The following is a 22,126-nucleotide window of genomic DNA, read 5'->3' on the forward strand; positions in this document are numbered from 1 at the left end:
ATTGTGACTTTTGGCTGCTCAGGCGTAGAGTTGTCTGCTCTCTTCCCTCACTGTGTCTCAACACTTCACCTTCGTTCATCTAGTGTGTCGCAAACAAAGAGCTTCTGTTGCTCCACGGCTGCTTTGCTGTTGTCATTCGCTGCCAGGGTCATTTTTCCTCATACATCCCACACGTACGTGATCACAGCCACCCAGTCCATTTGTCCTCTCAAAGTCAAGCCGGTGTGCCTGGGAGTGGGGCTCCGACTGGTGCAGATGGCAGTTGGGGGCGATGGGGTCAGCCCCCAGTGCTTGGTTTCATTGGAGAAGTTGCAGGAGGGGGGCACTGTTACCTGTGCTAATATGGAGACATTGGGCAGCGCAGGTGTCAGAGAAAAATGGAGATGATGGCTGATGCCCATCCTGGCATGAAGGAGACGTCAAGGCCATGAAGAGAGCTCCGAGAAGTTCTTCTTGGTGACATGGGGCGAGGTCTTCTGGATGAGTGGAGTTGCCCTTAGCCTTTTCTCCACATCTTCTCCTCCAGCTGTCTCCTTCCAATGATGACTGGTCCCGGTGTGCATCTTTCTGTCTCTCACGCACACGCCAACACACATTAGGGTGGCCCCTCCTCATCGATGAAACTGATGTGCTCACTTTGTGTGCCCCACTCCTGCATCTCCATGGCGACGTGACCTGCCTCTAGGTTAGGGGAGCTCACGGAGGCAACAGCAGCATCCCGATGCCACTGGGGGGCGAAGCAAGCTTGCACCTCCTTCAGTGAGTCCAGAGAGCCGGGGGAAAGCGGCGAAGGGTGCGGGCACGAGGGCGGTGTGCAAGGAGGGGCTGGGATCAGTGGCGTTGAGGACGAGGAGACGGGACTAACCCTGTGTCTGTGGTTCCCGGGGGAGTTGCTGAGTGATGGTGGTGCTGAGCAGTGGGAAACATGGGCCAGGGGTGAGTCCTGGGAGGCCAGCGGGGCACGGAGAGCCCTGGCGCGGTTCGCGTGGGACAAGTGAGGGCCCTGGCAGGGTGAGGTGGAGAGGGTTGGGGAAGGAGACGAGGATATTGACAAGGAGAAGGAGAGGGATGGAGAGGTGGTCCGGGAAGTTGGGGGTCTCTGCTCCTGGACTGAATCAGTGAGTCCGTTGCTGGGAGCTCTAGGAGATGATCGCCCACCTGTCACTCCTCGTTCGGCTGGAGGGGGACTCTTCTTGGGCACACACCCAGCAAAACTCTGCGGGGATGTGCGTTTTTGTAGGGTGGTGGAGGAAGGAACGAGACAGACGGGCAGCTCTAAGGCCCCAGGTTCCACGCTGTCTATGAGGGAGCAGCCGGTTGGCTGAGGGGAGCAGGGCGGCGCGGGCGGCGGGATCACCGGGGGACTGCCGATGGATGGCGCACTGGCGCTGCTGGGGGGCGGAGTCATGCTGGGAGTCAGAGCCGACAGGATAGGCTGGGAGCCGAGGAGGAGGAGGGGTCTCAACAGGCGCGTTATCTCCTGCATCTCTTGGCTTAGCTGCGACACCTGCTGGGACAGACTGCCCATCTGCACATGTGGGGAAAAAAGAGGCACTTCAAGGACTGTGTGTCACCCCAAACACCTCCCACCCCACCCCCTGCTGCTGCAGCCCGTGCTCTTCTCTTATGGACAGAAGTGCCAGCCAAACGCATACTTGTACAAGGCCTCTGGCAGAAAGCTGGAGCTGCTGGACATCCTGTGAGTCTCCGCTGTGGTCTTTTACCCAGAGTCAGCCGATCACTCTGCAGGGGGTCTCGCTATGAAGGACTGCACCTGTTCACTTTAAGGAAGTTTGTCTTGCAATAGCAGGTGTCGCTTGGCTTTCATACATCTTGCTAAAGCGCCGGTGTTCTTGTCCTGCTTCCCCCACTGCCCGCAAGTGGCCAGAAAAAGAGATGTGACCCTTGAGAGCAACTCACCTCTTGACTCAGCTTGCTGATGCTCTGCCTTGTTTCTGCCTGCTCCTGGATCCCTACAAACACACACATGCACACACACAAGGCACAAAGCTCAAGCCTGTGTGTAAAATCTCTCCTTTCAAGATTTAATTTGACTTTCAGAAACAATTAGTTTCCAAACAGGACTGAGATTTTGTTTATGCCATCTGTTACGTGTACCTGTGTAAATTACTTGCTTAAACACCTTGTGTATCCATGCGGAACTGAAACGGCCAGCAGGTCACAGCCTTTTTAAGAAAAATTTGCATCTTCTACACATTTGAACAGTGTGAGTTCTTAACTGGAAAAGATGAAACTGTGTATTTCATGTTTGTGTTGTTACTGCTATGTGTGTGTGTGTGTGTGTGTGTGTGTGTGTGTGTGTGTGTGTGGGGATGTAGTGCGCGGGATCGCTGGGTTACCTGGATCGAGGGAAGGGGGACTGGTGCTCTGAGCTGCGCTCGTGCTGAACTCAAACTTCTGAGCTGCGTTGCCGCTGGTTTCTGTTTCAATGCCGTCCACAAACCTGCAAAAACAGCAGATTTGACACTCTGGCTAAAGGGAGGGAGTGAAGGTAGCAGCAGAAAGATTTGGTTTTTTTGTTTTTTTGTGGAAGTAGATTAGTCAACAGGGATGTGGTGGTGCAGTGGGCTTGGCCGGGTCCTGCTTTCTGGTGGGTCTGGGGTTCGAGTACTACTTGGAGTGCCTTGCAATGGATTGGCGTCCCATCCTGGGTGTGTCCCCTCCCCCTCCACCCTTACGCCCTGTGTTGCCGGGTTAGGCTCCGGTTCTCCGCGACCCCGTTTGGGATGAGCGGGTTCAGACTCTCTCTCTGTGTGTGTGTGTGTGTGTGTGTGTGTGTGTGTGTGTGTGTGTGTGTGTGTGTAAATTAGTCAAACTTTACTGTCATTCCACCTACAGGGGAACAAAATTTAGTTTCTCTTGGACCTCTGTGCCATAGAGGACATGTAGAGTCAAGACAAGTGCAAATAAGGACAGAACAAATGCAGTACACAGCTTACAGTCTGGCAACAATATACACACATACAATATAAATAATACTAAAAAGATTTACATATAACACGCAGCACAAATAAAATTATACATGACACATAATTTACAGTGCAACACTAGACATAAATAAATAGGAGGACACTGTGTGTGGTAAGAATTTAACATTCCAAGTACATTTTTGGAGTTAATGCCCAGTTTTGGTGCGGAGGATAGATCAGCACAAGGAAGTAAAGATGTAAAGATTTTTGGTAAAGGCTTGCAAACACAGAGCTGCAATTGATGCCACGTCCACAGTGCTGCTAGCGGAAAGTTCCGGGGAACGTTGTGCTTTCAGTTGGTCTCCAGTGAGAACTCCTCCTGAATGGAAACGCAGCCTGCAGGGCTCTGTGCGCAATGCAGAGCTTACGCTCTGCCCCACGTTTTTTAACGTCCAGTAGCTTCTCGCTGTACTTTTCACCGCACGCCTCGTTGCCATGGCAGCTCATTGATGTTACTTTGTACGTGGCAATTCTCACATTGTCCTCCGGGGGCGCTGTAAACCCAGGCCTTGTCTACCGGGGGTAGCTTGTTCAGCCCATTAGGCGAATTCCCACTGCGAAGGGGGTTGAACGAACAATATTTCTTCTGGGGAAAAAAAAAATTGGATCCCACACCATAAATGTGTCACCTAAAATCTAATAATTGATTAATTCCTTATCCGTAGCTTCTTGTGCAGTGTGGGGTCACGGTGGTCCGGAGTGTACCCCACAAAGGGACCTTATGCTGGACGGAGACCCCCGAAACTCTCAGCTATATCACTTTGCTAAGCACTTGGACACAGTTCTGTTGGAGTAGCAGTGCAACATTAGCAACAAATGTCTTACACAAGATGATGTGCACTTGATTTTGAGAGTAAGGCTTTACTGGTGTGCATGTGTGTCTAAGGGTTTCCATGTTAATTAAGCTGTTTATATGAGACAGACACACACACACACACACACACACACACACACACACACACACACACACACATCGTGTGCTTAATATGACTCTTTACAGAGACACATCTGTGCAGGACTGGAGCTCCTACCTGGGGCTCAGCTCTGCCGGAGCACTGCTGAAGCTCACCAGAGGGATCTGCAGGGTGGCGGGACGGATATTTTCAGTGGGGGGGCGAAAAGGGCGGGACGGCATCAGCGGGGATCGCAGGGGTGAGCTGAGGCCCCTAGTTAGCCTTAGAGGGGAGCGTGTGGCCCTGGACAGGGAGCCTTGCTCCTCTTCGTCACCCTCTTCATCCTCCTGGATGGAAGGAAGCTTGTTCACCAGTCCGCCGTTGCTCTCCCAGTCCACCTGGGGAGAAGGAAGGAAGGAAGGAAGGAGTGAGGAGAGAGGGCGCAGGAGGGGCGATGGTGGCGGGCCTACAAGGAGGAGGTGAGTAGGAAAGATGAGCGAGAAGATGAGCTGTCAGTCAGGAGCTCTAGCCTAAAGTCTCTCCTGTTCACTCTTGACTCACATTCACACAGCAGAGTGATACAGGATCATTGCTGGAAGGTCAAAGTAAAGGTCCCTATAAAGTCCACAGATGTCATTCAAGTGTCCAGTAGTGATAAATAAATTGCATTAATTCTAATTATAATGCAGAAAGCGGATGGATGGAGGTGCACTGGGCCAACGTGCAGCTCTTCCTAAAAATAGTTCCTGTTGCAAGAGAGTGAAACAGACGGGACTCCGCGTTTGTAACACGTGTCCAGTAAACGTACTGCAGCGAGACGACTCCTTTGGCTGTGTACACTGATATTCCACTTACTCCATTTTGCTTCTTCTTTACCCTGCCAGCCCTGTGCTATACCACAAATGGCTCATTCCTCAGCGTCACCCTGGTGGTGGCAAGCAGGACCACTTAAAACAAATGAAACACTTGCTGAGCATCTACATGCAAAAGGTCGGGGGGATGGGGGCATATTTTGCTCATTGATCATAACTGAAATGGAAAGAATAGATTTTTTTTTTTTTTTTTTTTTGCTTTGTATGAAAATGTCCATTTTTTTTATGCACGTGACCAAATGTCATACATCAGTATAATGTAATTACTGCCAGTCCGTTCAATCATTTCATAGACTTAGGTAACTAAATGTAACAGTGATATTAAATTGTAAATAAAATGGATTTTTGGTAAAGCTGAAGATATATATATTTTTCCCCATTCGTGTCTCTTTGTTTCTTATCCTGCTCTCGCCTTTCCTACCCTCCTCCCTTTGTCTCCCTCACATTCTGCAGCCCAACCCCCCCCCCCCCGGTGTTCCCTCTCCTCATCCTTCCCCAGATCTTGCTGTTCTTCTTGAGCCCCAATTCCCACAGCAAGGGTGTATTTTTAGTGCTCCATAACCAATCTTAGTAACAGGGCTTAAAGGCACTGCAGGACGCCTCCGTGTGTGTGTGTGTGTGTGCGTGCGTGTGTGTGTGTGTCTGGACTTCGAGTTTGTCTCATCTTCCACATTTTTTTGCATCCCATTTTGTATGTCTAAAAATGTATAAAATATATAAAAATAAAATACTAGCCGTGTGTGTTTCTGCACACTCTCTATAGGTTTGTACATTTCTCTGTGTGTTTATGTGACATTTTCCTGAGCGCATGTTCATTTTCAGAGGGTGTAATAACACTCTGGCCTTCGTGTGTGTGTGTGTGTGTGTGTGTGTGTGTGTGTGTGTGTGTGTGTGTGTGTGTGTGTGTGTGTGTAAATGTCCACACAGACATCCACGTAGCACCGTGCACAGAGCAGCCAGCGTGTGTGAGCATGTGAGCGCACAGCTTCTCGCAGCCATGCTCTGCACTCGTGTGTTCTTTTTCCCCGTCCTGCAGCTGGTTTGCTCGCCCGCCAGCCGCCTCGCTGCACCGTGGTACTTCAGCGAGATACGTGGTAAAGCTCAGACGTTTACCGCCCATGACAAAGTGCTGTTTTCACATGCAGATTCCTCACAATATTTAATGATCTCCGTCCGCAGTGGTTCTATTAAAGATTAAATTTGATTCTTTAATTCTTTAGTTTGATTAAAGATTAGGAGGCTGGCGCTGCCCCTGGGGGGATCCAGGCATCGCAGCACCAGCACTGGGCCTGAGCGCAGCCGGAGGCAAAAGGAGCGATGAGAGGTTCTCACTCGCCACCCGGCACCCCTTCCGCTATTTATATCTGCCAAGATCCAATCTTAGCTGCAACATCGGTGCAACACAGGCGGTGGAGGAGCCTGCCCTCCCCCCACCCCCCACCCCCCACCCCCCAGCCCCCAGCCCCACTGCTATTCTTAGCACTGAAACACGACGGGGGCCGCCGCGCACATCTATTCTGGTCTTGCACAGTCGGCACGTGCCAGCCGGAGCACGCGGCCGCACGTGTGTGAGTGCGCTTTCGTTCTGTTTGCGCCTGCGTGCGTGCCGTGTTTTTCTCTTCGACACGCCGAAACGCACACGGGGCCTGCCACCTAAGGTCATGCTGCGCAGGATGAGGGCAGAGCGGCTGCGACTCACATCGGCGCCGTGACCCTCTCGCAGGTTGTAGGTGAGATCATGCTGGATCTCGCTGACAAATTTCTGGGCGTATTCAGGGTAGAGACGCAGCACCTCGCGCAGCCCCTTCAGGCTGATGTACTGCAGGTCGCAGTAGGTGAGCGCCTTCACGTTGGCGTTCGTCTTTATCACCTGCTCCCTCATCAGGGAGTCCGAGCCGATGAGGTCTCCCTTCCCTGCGGAGACAAAGACACAGATCATCTGTCGGACAACGCCCTTTCGCCGGGCACACACACACACACACACACACACACACACACACACAGAGTCAGCTCCCCTTGTCACAAGCCCTCCGTTCTGCTATTAAAAATACACACCGATACCTCCAGGTGAAGACACTTTATTTTAAGAATGATTTTTTTTTTGGAATAAAACTAGAATAGCGATAAATCAAAAATTAGTTTCATAAGTCATCACAGCAGCGAGAAGTGTGATCGTTAGTAGTTCGAGTCCCAACCCCTGCTGTAGTGCCCCTGATCAAGGTGCGTACCCTGAATTTCTGCAGTAATAATGACCCAGCTCTTTAAAGCACTATAAGTATCATACAAATATGACATTGTAAGTCGTTTCGCTAAATGAAGAGGGATGTTACTGGTAAGTGAAAAGGTCGAACACCTGAAGATCTGTAAGAAAGGTGATGGAACCTGCACAGCACGGAATCTGAGTGAAAGATTACGCTCAGAAAACACTCGGCGGTACTACGTTATTCCAGCGTGGTGGACAGTGCTGCCGCTACAAGGCGTCTGACATCTCCTGTTGGGACACAGTGATCCACTGCATCTCCGGCCACTTTCGGGTCCATCAGAGCTGGATCCACCACCTCTTCTGTCTTCCACCATCCTTGATAATATGAGCACTACATTTTCAGCACAGGCTGCCTACCAACAGCAATGGTTACATGAATTTTCCTACCTTCTCCCTCCATGTTCTACTCCTCCTTACATTTATTTATTTAGCAGATTCTTTTCTCCAAAGCAACTTCCAATGAACTCTATGTAGTGTTATCAGCCCACACACCTTATTCACCAAGGTGACTTACACTGCTAGATACACTACTTACGAGGGGTCACTCATCCATACATCAGTGGAGCACACTCTCTCTGTCACTCACACATTGTGGGAGAACCTGAACAGCATGTCTTGGAACTGTGGGAGGTAACCCCTGTAGACACAGGGAGAACATGCAAATTCCACAGAGACTGAGCAGGGATCGAACCCATGTACTCTCATACCACCCAGGTGCTGTGAGACAGCGGCAGTACTCGCTGTGCCGCTATGCCACCGTGCCACCCACATTATTAATGGTGTTTTTCAGGTTTCAGGGTTCCAGTGGAATGGCCTACAGAAACTGCTGTTGTGGGCCTCATGGCTGGAAGTGAAGCTACTCAGCGGCACAAGTGTATTTCATGCAAGTGCAATACCAAGTCACGTTGCTGGTGCCGGTCTCACACCCCCCCCAGTTTGTGTTTGAACCCTGTGGACCACGGTGTGGAAATGCCAGCTCCTCCCACAACTGCTTTAATATCCTTACTATCCCTCCTAGGGCAACGGGATATATCTGGCTTGAGAAAAGTACAATAAGAGCTCAGACTCTACCCATACTGATGTGCTTTTTACACACATGCAGACACACAAAGAGCGTAAAAAATCTGAAAGTAAAGGCTTCACCATTCCAATGTATTTAAGAAGCAGGTACTGAAAGGGAGGGACTACAGGGGGAGTAGCAGAGATGCTATGATGTGCAACCCAGAGCTATGAGCAGGAAGGCCAAGAAAGATCTCTGATCGGAAAAATGTATAGTTTACCGGGTTGAAAAGGGCTAAGTAATCTCCAGCACAAGGGATAAGGGCAAACCGTGGGGGGATGTGGTCAGATCTTATTGATTTTGGTGATTTTGGCTTTCAGGGATCCACCCATCTGGTCCATCTCAGCACTTCAAAGAGCACTGGCAGGTTCCTTTGGTGCCTTATTCTGAGCCTTCCTACAAAGGGATACATTTTTTCTTGGGCCACTTGGATCAATTGCACAAATGATCCAAATTTGTTATGCAGGTCACGTAAATGAAGAAGCACACAAAGGACACTATTGTGCTGCTCACTGGTGTTCAATCACACAGATGCACACTGGTGAATTTATCTTGTGTCAAACGTGGGATCAATTGTTGATCGAATGAGTCGTGACGTCTCAACAGCAACATTGCAAACAGACAAAAAAGATTCTGTATTGCGAGGAATACCACATGTCCACAGTGTCCTGTAAAATATTAATTTAATTTGTGCTCTTGCGGTGTCAGCCGATCACACACCCTTTCCATTTGTGATGCTCGACATGCTGGAACAGCACTTTGAAGTGTAGCCTCCGGAGATGCAATTTCAATTACACCAGTGAGGGAGGGAGGGTGGCTCTACAGTGTGGAACTTGCAACTCCCTGAAATAGAGTTTCAGGATCAAAACATCTGCTAAATGTTGCTGAGTCCTTCTTCCGCAAAACGGCCTTATATATTCATAACAGTGATAACAGTGATAACACGGTATCGAATTACGAGAAGCCTTGGGGGAAATGTTGAACTGGCTTCCAAGGGAAGGTCAACAAGAACCTGCGCTGAAGACAGATTGTGTGCATTTTTGCATCACTCACAAGTAACCAGACAGGAGCCCCTTTGCACAAAAAAGGCAGCGGAAAGAGTGAGGACAGAGAGCGTTCCGCACGGGGATCTATACACGCAGCCAGAGGCTTCCGAGGGCCACTCGACTCATTGTGCTCCTCATCCGACCTGAAGAAGGTGGGAAGGGAGGTCCAGGCGGGGGGACACTGGTCACACAACCTTGTGTGATGACGCCCCCTTTCCTTTGCACTCTGTTTTGGCACCAGGTGCAGGAGGAGCGTGGGGAATTCATCATTTATGCTCAATTAAAGTGTTACTTGGCTGCTACCTGGCAAACGCAGTCCTTCTTCCAGTGCACCGTGCAGCCTGTGAAAGGTGGAAAATGAAGGTGAGCGAGGGGGACAAAGGAGGGAGAGCAGTAGGAGTGACGGCTGCTGAAAAAAAAAAGCCCACATCCCCAAAAACATGCTGACTGCTGGCCAGCAATAGAGTACCATGTTATACATGCATGGCCAAGTCTGACAGTTGCACCCGTTTCTAGGCAACACTAAGCTCTTTCAGCGAAGCTTTCCTGGTTTTCCCAGCATTGTGTGGCACGTTTGCCATGCTTGGCACAGGTTTGCTGTGGCCAGACGCTGCTGGCTGGGCACTTCAGAGGGCTGCCGAGATCAGCTCTCTTGTGGAGAGAATATTATAATTAGCTTAATGATAGACCTGGTGTGGAGGATGAATAGCCAGAGGGAGAGATGAGAGGGAAATGAGAGCTGCACAGTGGAAGAGAGTGAGAAACCACTGTGATTGCGGAAGGACGGCTGCGTCTGCGCGTCCACAGGGGGACACACTTGGGAGTCATCCGAGGACAGACAACCGGGGATGGTGCGTTGCAGGGCTCCGCAACACGTTAGCTGGGCTGTGGCAAAGCCAGTGGAAGCAAAGCGCACTGACCACAGACATGCACTGACACACACCACGCGGTCTGTTGTTATACATGGGAGAAAGAGCCTTTTGCTTATTAAGCACAAGAAATTATCTGCAGCCTAAGCTGTCAGGCAGGATGGTGATTTCCCTCATATGATGCTGAGACCCTGAGGGCTCCAGGCACAGTTGGACACAGCCGATGGACAGTTTAGATCCAGCTAATGATGAAGGGCATCAGGATTTAGCAGCTCATGTCATCGCATTATGGAAATATTTCCTGGTTTCCTAATTTGCTTAATGAGCACACCATGCATGTGTTTGTGAAGTCTATTTCCATTATAAGGGGAAGGATTTCTTTTCTTAAAAATTACAGTAAAAAAAGTTACCAGAATCTGAAAAAACACTGTCCCGACCAGTATAAATGATTTCAGTAAATGTAAATAAAACAGCTCAAAGAACAGAATAATAGATGTTATGATACAATGGGACAGCTAGTAATGTAGTGGTTAAAGTAACTGCCTTTATATCCAAAGGTCACAGGTTTGATCTCCTCCTCTGGCCATACTACCCTTGAGCAGAAACTTACCTTAAATTTCTCAAGTAACAAATTATCCCGCTGTATAAATGGTTAAATAATTGTAACCTTAACAATGTAAGTGCAACCTTTGGGTACAAAGGCGGTAACTTCAATCACAACAGTAACAGCTATCCCAGGTTAAGGGTAGGGTTAGGGTTTACTGTAACCCTACCCCTTGTCCTAACCATAAACCTAACCCTAACCTTAGGTGTTCACCAAGTCCTACTCCGTAAACACTCACCATAGAAATAAAAGCTCTTGTAAGTGCAATAAAATGTCGCCAGAGAACTTTCCAGAAATATCCACTTTCTTTCTTTGTTGACTTAAACATATCATTTCAATAAAGTGGTCTGACTCATCAAACTGAACCAAACACATATAATTTGAAATTAGTATATGAGTGACAACATACCATGGGTCTGATAAACAGTTCATGCTATAATGAGAAGTAAAGGGACTATTTGTGCTATTGCATATAGTAGTTCTTACACGTTGTTAAATTAGATACGTGTGTTCTGTCTGAACGCAGTAAAAAAGACTAAGCTGAATTGCAATATGGTGTGGGTTTCTGTTCATTATCTATTTTTGCTGTTGGTGTAAGTATGAAAAGACACAACCCAACACAACACAACGTGCAATATCTATGTGGCAAAAGTGATGACCGTGCTCAGATCATTGTTCATTAGCAGGGTACATTTTACAGTGCTGTGAATGAGGGGTTGACATTTTTAGTAGTTGTGTGAATGTTCAGACGAAGACCATACAGATGTACTCATGAGTGTGTGTGAGAGTGAGTGTGTGCGTGCGCGATATGAGAGCGCATACCCAGAATGGCCAGCACCGTATTGTCCTTTAACACCTCCATGGAACCGGAGCACACAAAGTAGATGGCCTGCAGAGCGTCTCCCTGGCGGATGAGGAACTCCCCGGGAGCACAGAAGGATGTCTTGATGATGAGCGATAGCGAGCGGAGGCATCCCCTGCTGGCCGACTCGAAGAGCGGCAGCTGCAGCAGCTCTTTGTTCAGGTGCATGGCGATGTCGGCACGCAGCTCGTCCGGGAAGTCCTTCAGCAGCTGGCCGAGAAGAAGAGCGGAGCGAGATGAAGAGGTGAGGGAGAGGGAAAGAGTGCAGCAAGTACAGAGCTGGACATAGGAGGACAAAGCGGAAAGGTCAGCAGATGACATGATTATGGAAGCTGCGGGACCGGAGGTGACAGGGCTACCAAGTGTGAAATGAAATGAAATGAAAGGGTTTTATGGTGGTGCCAAGCAGTGAAGCCTTCAGTAGAGTCTAAGAATAGATGGCAGTGTCATTATTCAAGAGTAAATAATCCTGCAGCTCTTAGGCAGTCAGTGAAGAGTTTGACTCAAGGGCCACAAATTGAGAGGAGTAGAAAAGAAGAGTGTGCAGAGGTGGCAAGTGGAGGTTGAGAAAGTTAAACTGTGTAGATGCTCCACAGGCAGCCAACGGTTATGGCCTTTGTAGGGCTCCATGACTGTGACCTGGGACCCACCTCGCTAACGTCAATACCGTTGTTGACGGACCAGGTGGTTTGGAAGCACTCCAGCACGCGCTGCTCCAGGGCCTTAGGGAGCCGATGCACACGGATGAAGTCCTTCAGGTCCTTTGTTCGAGTGTGGTACAGCGAGCGTCGCGAGTACATGCGCTGGATGATGGCGGTCACATTCCCGAATACCACGGCGTGCATCAGTGCTACGGAGATGAGCACAGTAGACAGGGTTAGGGTAATGTTTCTCATCTTGCTCCCAGGGGCCTTTGGGGTTTCCAGCTGCTGTCAAGTCCCTAATGAACTTGGCACTGAGAGAAAATGCTAAGTTAGTACTTGGGATCCCTCACAGCTGCTGAATCCTTTTCAACATTCAAGAAAGATCGCAAAGCACATCTGCTCTCCTGATCTCCCAACTCTTCTGTTGTGGACTAACTTCAAAGATTACATCTCTGCATTTGTGTCCATCCATCCATCCATCCATCCATCCATCCATCCATCGTCAACAACTGCTCGCCCCGAGTGGGGTCGCGGCGAGCCAGAGCCTTACCTGGTAACAAAGGGCACAAGGACAAAGGGGGAGGGGACAGTCTGTCGCAAGACACCCCAAGCAGGGCTCAAACCCCAGACCTGCCACACAGCGGGCATCAGCTGAACCTGCCCCCCCTTGCATTTATATCTGCAATTTCAATTCCAACTCTGCTATACATGAAAATGATGAAATATCATTTTACACACTTCGGTTTCATTTGGATTTATACGTAATTAGCAATGATTGTGGGGTGTAGATGTTTACACACAAACTTGATGTTATCTATTTTTTCTTTGCTAACTATAGACTATAATTATATTTTAAGAATGGAAGGAAACTTCTGTTGCACAAAGAGACCAGCCTAAGGAGGTTCATGATCAGGAGTTATATGGCCTTTAAAAGGGGTTTCTGTGCTGAAACCAGTAAAATATAAAATATGTTTTGGTCAATTAATTTTGTTCACTTTGTCCCCATTTCCAATATTAAGCATAATTAAGCCCAATAAATTATTCAATTAGCTAATGGTTCAAGAGCTTGGAAAGATTACACAACCATGAATTAATCAAAAAGACTGATTGTAATTAAGTTTAACACTATTATTTATTAATTATTTCACAGGCACGAATAGAAAAAAAACTGTTACTCATAAAATCTTATAATCTTTCACAGTAAAAATTCAGTAAACAGTCTTATTAATGTAATTAATTAAGCAGTTGATTAAAACCAGCATAGTTTCCCTAGGAAAAGTGATAATAGCAGTCTATGATAATTCATACAACTAATATTTACGGAAAATGAAAACACCGCTGAGCTGTTACCTAAGTTAAACTATAGTTACAGCTATACATTTATAGACTACCTAGCCTTCATACTATAATAAATATCAGTCATACTGATATCCCATAATTTTCAGTTCATAAACTGGAAACTATATCCATTTCTTGTTGAAAGCCATACTAGAGTGTATAACCTCCACAAATGCTTTCCTGACTTTCAGTTGTAAAACACAATAAAAGAAGTAAGATTTTTTTGCTATCTTTTTGGGGTGGGGGGGATAATCCAGGTTAACCTTTTTTCATTAGTGACTGTAACTAGACTAGCATGTACTAAACAGTTGTCTACCAGGATTTTTAACTAGAAACATTGTTTTGAAACAATTATCTACAGTAAATATGTAATATTATGATCTTCGGAGGTACTGAGTAAACATGTTCCATCCATCCATCCATGTTAACATGCGCATTTCATACAGTGATATATTACTTATACAATACACATATCATAAATTATTATTCTGATATATTACCTCTGCACATTATTTTAAAAGGGAATTAACAAACATTCTATTTTTCCACCGTTTTATTAATTTTAATACCTGAACAGTTCAGTATCTCCATGAGGGACCTGTTCATTTCAGCAGAATTTGCTTAGCTTTCACTTTACTCGTCCTGAAAACACGCACATTCATGTCTCCAGTGAGGATCATGGTAAACGAGGTTTTGCAACTTTTTTTTAAATAAATGACCCAGTGAAACACATTACAAAACACATCTCCCAGTTCTACAGTTACAACATTTACACACCTTACACTGGAAGATATTATTGAACAGTTATTTCTGCAGAATTATACTTGTTTCATTTTTTAGCATTTAAAAACAACTTTACGTATTACACAAAAAAACCTTTAGCTTGGACTTAATTTGCAAACTTAAAATAGACTAACAGGGATTAATTTGTGCAGAGCTGAGGATTATTAGTTTTAACACTTTAAAGCAAACAATGAAGTAAACAAATGCACTGCTGCAAATTGTAATTACCACTCTATGTAAATATGTAGGTACAATTATTAAAAAATAATAATAAGAGACCTGCAGGGGGCCATGAACTGCACGTCTGCTTTGGAAAGAAAACCGTCTTAAAGGAAATAAGGGTTATGAATGGAACACACATCTATAGCATCATTTGGTGTGAAGTTTTGCTGCAATCAAGTGAGCTCCTTGTTTTCGGAGGCTCTCTGTGCTGCGGGAGGCGAAGGCTCATCAAATGATGCTCAGATGCGTCCGTGCACATGAGTGGCAAACTGCTTTTAGTGCCCTAAGGATTTTTCCCACAAGATAATTAAATACACACACACACACAAACACACCAGCTGCTGCTACCTGGGGGTCAAAGGGCCAGCGCTGCCCCTGGTGCTTCCCTTGTTGGCAGCATGGATGAAAGGCTGTCACCACCTGACACTTTGCTGCACTGTTAAGAATAGCGCGGTCCGATCCTTACGGCGCAGACTTTCCCCAGGGTGCACGCCACACCCCCACCTCCACCCTTTGGCAGCTCGCCAACCTTGTCTGGCTAACAAAATCAGCCCAAAACACAAAGGCAGGGCTGCCGCACTTTGCCGCCACGTTCAGAAAGATAATGAGTAAAATGTCACGTCTCTTGAGCTGTTTGACTGCGCAGCAGCGTGACGGAGGAGCTGTCGCAACGGGGGTCTGCGGTCCTGTTTCTGGCTGCTCTGCGCATCCACCGCTGTCCTCAGGATGCTGTCAACTTCAGTACCAAGAGGGGAAAAAAACTTCCACGTGTTCTGTGGACTTAAATACGCGCCACAAACACAGTAAATACACTTTGGGCCAGAGGTACTGGAGACCCCTGGTTTAAGCTGAAGCTGTGATTGTTTGTCCGTTGCTCCTGTGTTTCACCGTGACACACACTGCAGACACGTGTCCACACCCGCCGCAATCTACGCTGAAGACACTGAAAGAAAAGGCCGAGGGCCCCTGGGCAATGCATGCTCTGTCACTCGATCGCTCTTTGGAATTCAGCAAAGGCTGAAACAGCCACTGGACAAAACAGTGACACATTGTTCAGCCCTCTGATGCAGGAGGTTAATGATCCAGCAGAGACTGAGGGACCTCCGAACGCTGTCCAGAGAGCAGTGAGGGCGCGACCGCCGGCAGTCACCCTAACTGAAACCCCGACATTAATCTCACTGGTAATTGGGGACTGTGTTGGGGGGGGGGGGAAATCTGGGTACAGTGGTGGGTGTCCCTGGGGTAACCATGGCAACAGCCTGCATTACCCAAGAAAGTCCAATGTGGAATGACACTGCGCTGACCCACAAGTCCAATCTCAAGTGACTGCTGCAGTGAGAATGTTCATGTATATTACTTTTCAATTTTAGCATTGCCTCTTCTAGAATTCTCTTATTTTATATGAAGCAAAGTGCAATTACACTAATGTATATGGTTAGATGTTGGGCAAAAGTTCACCATGCTTCTGCAGCACCTGGGACTCAAACCAGCATCCACCTGTTGCTACTTCTTGCTTGGTATGATGTCTCGAAAGGGGGGAAGAGGAGGAGATGAAAGGCAGAAACAAAAACATGGGACTTCTCTAATAATTCGCCGGACTGTGTTTGGCTAGACATGCGACCAACGCTAAATGTATAGAGGAATGCAGCACTACCCAAAGGCTGGTGCTTCCTCATGAGACAGGTACCACTGAGTGGAGTCCAGCACGTTGCACCACGCATGGTTTCCAAGGCAGGGGAGGAACAGAAGAGGCTTTCAGGTGCTCTCTTCTGAGCATGTTTGATGGTACAGACATGGGGAAGCAACCTCTGCACGCACTCAGCTACACTCAAACCCGACACCCAGCAAGCAGTTCAGGTACCACCTCAGCTGTGAAGTACCAGCTTTACCTGTCCTGGCCCTTAATCCCACTTCTCTGCGATTGGAAGTGACTTTAATCCATCCCTACAAAGGACCTACTCGTCACATCTGCACTTCAAGGCTTCTCGGTCCAGGCTGGACACAGACTTCTGTCGAACCCCAACCCTAACCCTTTGGACATTAAATTATGGTCAGATTCCCATTTGCTGCATATTTTTTCTTTGCTCTTGGAGTATTTTTTTTTACTGCACAGATGCACTTTCTAATAACCTTTAAGTGCAGAATACATTAGTGGATGGACCTGTGTCCCTGCGATGACACAGAACTAAAGTGAGGGTGGCCTTTGAGAAAATTACGCCACATTTCATTGGGACAGTATGCCTGAGCAGCAAAAGCGCTGAGACGTTTCAATCTACGCTTCATGTTTAATTATTGTGCAATTTGCCATCCAGTTTCTTTCTTCTGGTTTATCGTCTTGATTATAAAACAGAACATTTGAACAAATGCCTAGTGGGTCACAGAACAATGAGATGGACTCGGGTGTCGAACTCAAGGAACCTTCTTCATAGTTCTTTATGTTCTCATCAAAATCCACAGTGAGAAACAAATGAAGCCCATCTTAGTGGTTGTAAAGCATGGTCTTCGTGGGCTTAATGGTGTCCTAAGTCGAAGTGGATGCTGTGTGGAGTATGGTACCGAGGTTGACTGCGGTGTAAACAAAGGGAATAGTTAGGGTAACCTTTCAGACAAAGCACAATTCAGTTCTCTCACCTGCGCCTCACCTTGGCCAGGCTACAGGGCTCTGAGAAGAATGGTATGCTCTGTCCTCTCTTGCCCCCAGCCTCCTGTCCCCAGTCTCCTTTCCCCAGTCTCTTCCCTTGTTAAGTCACTAGTACTAGTTTGTGACGTGCTTCCTCTCACTGAATGACAGAATTACCCAGAGGGCTCCTACACATTATTCTCCTTTTTTCCAGGCAAAATCACAAACCAAACTAAACCTCTCCTATCAAATGTATATGATTCTTCCATATCCTTCAGTATCATAAACTCATTACAGTTTAGTCCCCAAAATAACCCTAACGTAAAACTAACTATAGCCTGACTACACAAATGAACCAGCTGCTAATGGATGGGACCCACCCTGAATGGTTAACAGAAGGCTGGACAGTCCTGATCCTGAAGGACCCCCAGAAAGGAGCAGTCCCATCCAACTATCGCCCGATAACCTGCCTCTGCACAACATGGAAGCTGCTCTCAGGTATCATAGCGGCTAAGATGAACAGGCATATGGCTCAATACATGAGCGGGGCCCAGAAAAGAATTGGTAGAAACACCAGAGGAAAAAAACACCAGTTACTGGTAGACAGAACAGTCACTCGAGACTGCAAGACCAGACAGACCAACCTGTGCGCCGCCTGGATTGACTACAAGAAAGCCTATGACTCGATGCCTCACTCATGGATCCTGGAATGCTTAGAACTATACAAGATCAACAGGACACTAAGAGCCTTCATCAGGAACTCAATGGGGCAGTGGAAAACAACCCCAGAGGCCAACTTCAAGCAAATTGCGCAAGTCACCATCAAGTGCGGCATCTACCAAGGAGATGAGTTGTGCCCACTGCTGTTCTGCATAGGCCTGAACCCCCTCAGCCACATCATCACCAAGACTGGCTACGGATACCGACTACGGAATGGAGTAAACATCAGTCACCTCCTCTACATAGATGACGTCAAGCTGTATGCCAAGAGTGAACGAGACATCGATTCCCTGATCCACACCACCAGGATCTACAGCAATGACATCGGAATGTCATTCGTATTGGATAAGTGTAGCCGGATGGTAACAAAGAGAGGGAAGGTAGTCAGAACTAAGGGGATTGTACTACCAGAAGGCAACATAGCAGATGTTGAGGACAGCTACAAGTACCTTAGAATCCTGCAGGCGCATGGGAATCATGAAGAGGCCGCAAGGAAAGCAGCAACCGCCAAATACCTGCAGAGAGTAAGGCAAGTCCTGAGAAGTCAGCTGAATGGGAAGAACAAGGTCCGGGCTATCAACACCTACGCCCTGCCGGTCATCAGATACCCCGCTGGCATAATAAGCTGGCCAAAAGAGGAGATAGAAGCCACTGACATCAAAACAAGGAAGCTCCTGACAATGCATGGAGGGTTTCACCCCAAATCCAGCACCCTGAGTCTGTACACTAAGCGGAAAGAAGGAGGCCGAGGACTAGTGAGCGTCAGAGCCACTATCCAGGATGAAACAACAAAGATCCTTGACTACATCAGGAAGATGGCCCCGACTGATGAGATGCTTAGTGAATACCTCAGGCAGCAGAAACCCGAGAAGGAGGAGGACGAGGAATAACAGCAACCATCATGGAAGGACAAACCCCTACACGGTATGTACCACCGGCAGATTGAAGAAGTGGCTGATATCGAAAAATCATACCAGTGGCTGGACAAAGCTGGACTGAAAGACAGCACAGAGGCACTAATCACAGCAGCACAGGAATAAGCTCTAAGTACAAGATCAATAGAGGCCGGGGTCTACCACACCAGGCAGGACCCCAGGTGCAGGCTGTGCAAAGATGCCCCTGAGACAGTCCAGCACATAACAGTAGGGTGTAAGATGCTAGCGGGCAAGGCATACATGGAACGCCATAACCAAGTGGCTGGCATAGTGTACAGGAACATCTGTGCCGAGTATGGGCTGGAGGTCCCAGGATCAAAGTGGGATACACCCCCAAGGGTGGCCGAGAATGACCAAGCCAAGATCCTGTGGGACTTCCAGATCCAGACTGACAAACTGGTAATGGCTAACCAACCGGACATAGTAGTGGTGGACAGAGGAAGAAAGCCTTAGTGATAGATGTCGCCATCCCAAGCGATGGCAACATCAGAAAGAAAGAACATGAGAAGCTTGAGAAATACCAAGTACTGAGAGAGGAGCTAGAAAAGATGTGGAAGGTGAAGGCAACAGTGGTCCCCATGGTAATCGGAACACTTGGGGCTGTGACCCCTAAGCTGGGAGAGTGGCTGCAGCAGATCCTCGGAACAACATCCGAGATCTCTGTCCAGAAGAGTGCGGTCCTAGGAACAGCTAAGATACTGCACAGAACCCTCAAGCTCCCAGGCCTCTGGTAGAGGATCCGAGCTTGAAGGAGTAAGACCGCCCGCAAAAGAGGGGGGCGAGTGGGGAATTTTTTATATATATATATATATATATAATATATATATATATACTGTTTATATACTTATTATTATTATTATTACTGTATTTATAGATATATATCAACTGTGTATATATATATTTCCTATTTGGCACAGTGGTGCAGCGGGTTTGGCTGGGTCCAGCTCTCTGGTGGGTTTGGGGTTTGAGTCCTGCTTGGGGTGCCTTGTGATGGACTGGCGTCCCGTCCTGGGTGTGTCCCCCCCCTCCAGCCTTACGCCCTGAGTTGCCGGGTTAAGCTCCGGTTCCCCATGACCCCGTATGGGACAAGCGGTTCAGAAAATGTGTGTGTGTATTTCCTATTTGGCACAGTGGTGCAGCGGGTTTGGCTGGGTCCGGCTCTCTGGTGGGTTTGGGGTTTGAGTCCTGCTTGGGGTGCCTTGTGCTGGACTGGCGTTCTGCCCTGGGTGTGTCCCCTCCCCCTCCAGCCTTACGCCCTGTGTTGCCGGGTTAGGCTCCAGCTTGTCACAACCCCACTCAGGACAAACGGCTTCAGCAAGTGTGTGTGTGTGTGTGTGTGTGTGTGTGTGTGTGTGTGTGTGTATTTCCTATTTTTTTCTATGCATGTATAACTGAAAGAAGGAGGTGTGTTGGACTGGCATCCTGTCTGATGTGTACCCCCTGTCTAACCTAGAGCCCTGTGCTTCCAGTATAGCCTCTGGGGCACTGCAACCCCAACTTATAGGATAAGGTAGCTGGTTATCAACAATGACTCAGTGAGTGAGTGAGCGAGTGAGTCCGTGAAGCCACTCAGGTCATATAGAACACGGAGAAACAGTTGAAAAAAGTAACGCAACTCTTACAGAAATAGTAGCCTGTTCCTGATGAAATTTCTGCACTGAAGTCCCTCCAGGCTTGGGTCATTAGAATGGTGGTTGTGGAACTCACCCCCGATGAGCATGGTGCAAATGGAGAAGATCTTCTCGGAGTCAGTGTTGGCAGAGACGTTGCCGAAGCCCACGCTGGTCAGGCTGCTCAGGGCAAAGTACAGCGACGTCACATAGGAGCTGCGTACTGAAGGCCCCCCTCTGAGCTCAGCCCCAATCTCGTTGAGCTGGGTCTCGGTAGGGGATGTCGTCTGCCCCGGCGTCACCCCAGTCAAATTCCACTGACTGGAGTTCCAAGAGTCCTGAGCCAGCAGCTCGGCCCCAGATGCATTCCACCGGCTGCTGTTGTGTGTAGCGGTGGGGTGCAGCGGGTCCGAGGCTCCAAGCAGAGAGGTTATGGGAGACAGAAAGTAGGGTGTGCCCAGGCGCTTCGCCAGTTCATGCAGCCAACCTGGAAGAAGAGTACGAGAGCTTCTCTGTAAACAGTATGCAAATATCTGCATTCTCGATTTCACTAGTTAAAAAAACAACATAGTACGAAAGCTTTTCCAATTCTGAGACAATTTGGAACAATCATTAGGGGACAGACAATAAATAAATAAATAAATAAAGGCTGTTTTTTTTTCCACAGCCAATCTTAAACCCATTTTAAAAAAAATCTAATAACTGTTTCAAAGCAGTGGACTGATTCGTCTTGACCATTCAGCTGCTCTATTGTAGTGCCAACAGTGTGTATGGCTGGACTGCTGCTGCGATACATTGATGTGCTCCCTGAGCTGAATCATAACTCCAGGGTAGTAGGACCAGCTCACCACCCATGTCCTCAGTCCAGAACCCCAGAAGGACACTCAGTTACTGCTGGATACAAACTGCTCCTCCAGTGAGCTCCTCCTTTTTGCCCCACTCTGACAGTTCTCTAAATCTGTAATGTTGGCTTTCCGGTGTGAAGGTAAGCTCTGGGTCTTTGATGAGATGTTCAAAGATACATCTCCAGGATGAGCTGTCAGGCACTGCTGGAGCAGCAGGAGTAGAAACGTCCTGTCTACACAGTACATACCATGGGGCAGAAGGCAGCAACGTGGTTTGGACAGTTGAATTGCAATACGAAGGTTCCTGATTCAGATCCCACCACTGCTTTGGTATCCTTGTTCAAACTACAGTGCTTACTGTATTGTTTACCTTAATTTCTTTACTCTCATTTTTCCATTATTTGTATGGTTTTTTGTGCTTTCCAAACCCTCCTGATCTTATTCTCCAGAAAACAAAATAAAATTTTAGAACTGCATTGCTGGACCAGTAAAGCAAGCAAGAATTTTCCATTAGCTGCCATAATTACATAAATGCCAATGTGTGAAATTCACTCATTGCACTTCAAGGTAAAACATCTGTATAACCCTAATTAAATACAATTTTCATTTTCAGCAGTGCTGCCTCACAGTGCCTGGGCTGTTTGCTGTAGGTTCGAATCCAACTTACTCTGTGTGGAAATTGCACCTCTGGTTTCCTCCCACAGTCCAAAGACATGCAATTCATGTGAACTGGGCACTCTAAGTTGACCAAATGAGTGAATTTTGATTTATGTGTATAGTTTGGATCGCTGATCTGCTGATGCACACTGTACAGGAAAAAGCTGCCAATATTTATTAACATTCTTCTGTTCAAAATTTCACACAGCTACCTTTAATCAGCACTATAAATGTAAATTTGAAAAAAAAGGAGTGTGGGGATTTTGGCAGCATTTATTGTATGAATGAAAGAG

At 47.6% G+C, this 22,126-nt stretch overlaps 1 protein-coding gene across 1 annotated transcript in view; it reads right to left on the bottom strand.

Annotated features, from left to right (window-relative positions):
- Window positions 1–232: 232 nt before the first annotated feature.
- kcnh3 (potassium voltage-gated channel, subfamily H (eag-related), member 3) overlaps window positions 233–22,126 on the bottom strand; it is an 86,047-nt gene continuing 64,153 nt past the window's right edge. The window contains exons 8-15 of the mRNA XM_018732321.2: window positions 20,429–20,818; window positions 12,110–12,309; window positions 11,420–11,669; window positions 6,455–6,669; window positions 4,022–4,281; window positions 2,361–2,464; window positions 1,921–1,973; window positions 233–1,528 (exon numbers count right to left, since the gene is read on the bottom strand). Coding sequence (XP_018587837.1) covers window positions 596–1,528; window positions 1,921–1,973; window positions 2,361–2,464; window positions 4,022–4,281; window positions 6,455–6,669; window positions 11,420–11,669; window positions 12,110–12,309; window positions 20,429–20,818 — 2,405 coding nt within the window. The 3' untranslated portion in view covers window positions 233–595. The remainder of the gene's footprint in view (window positions 1,529–1,920; window positions 1,974–2,360; window positions 2,465–4,021; window positions 4,282–6,454; window positions 6,670–11,419; window positions 11,670–12,109; window positions 12,310–20,428; window positions 20,819–22,126) is intronic.

Source organism: Scleropages formosus, chromosome 1, assembly GCF_900964775.1.
Source record: "Scleropages formosus chromosome 1, fSclFor1.1, whole genome shotgun sequence".
NCBI classification, from domain to species: Eukaryota; Metazoa; Chordata; class Actinopteri; order Osteoglossiformes; family Osteoglossidae; genus Scleropages; species Scleropages formosus.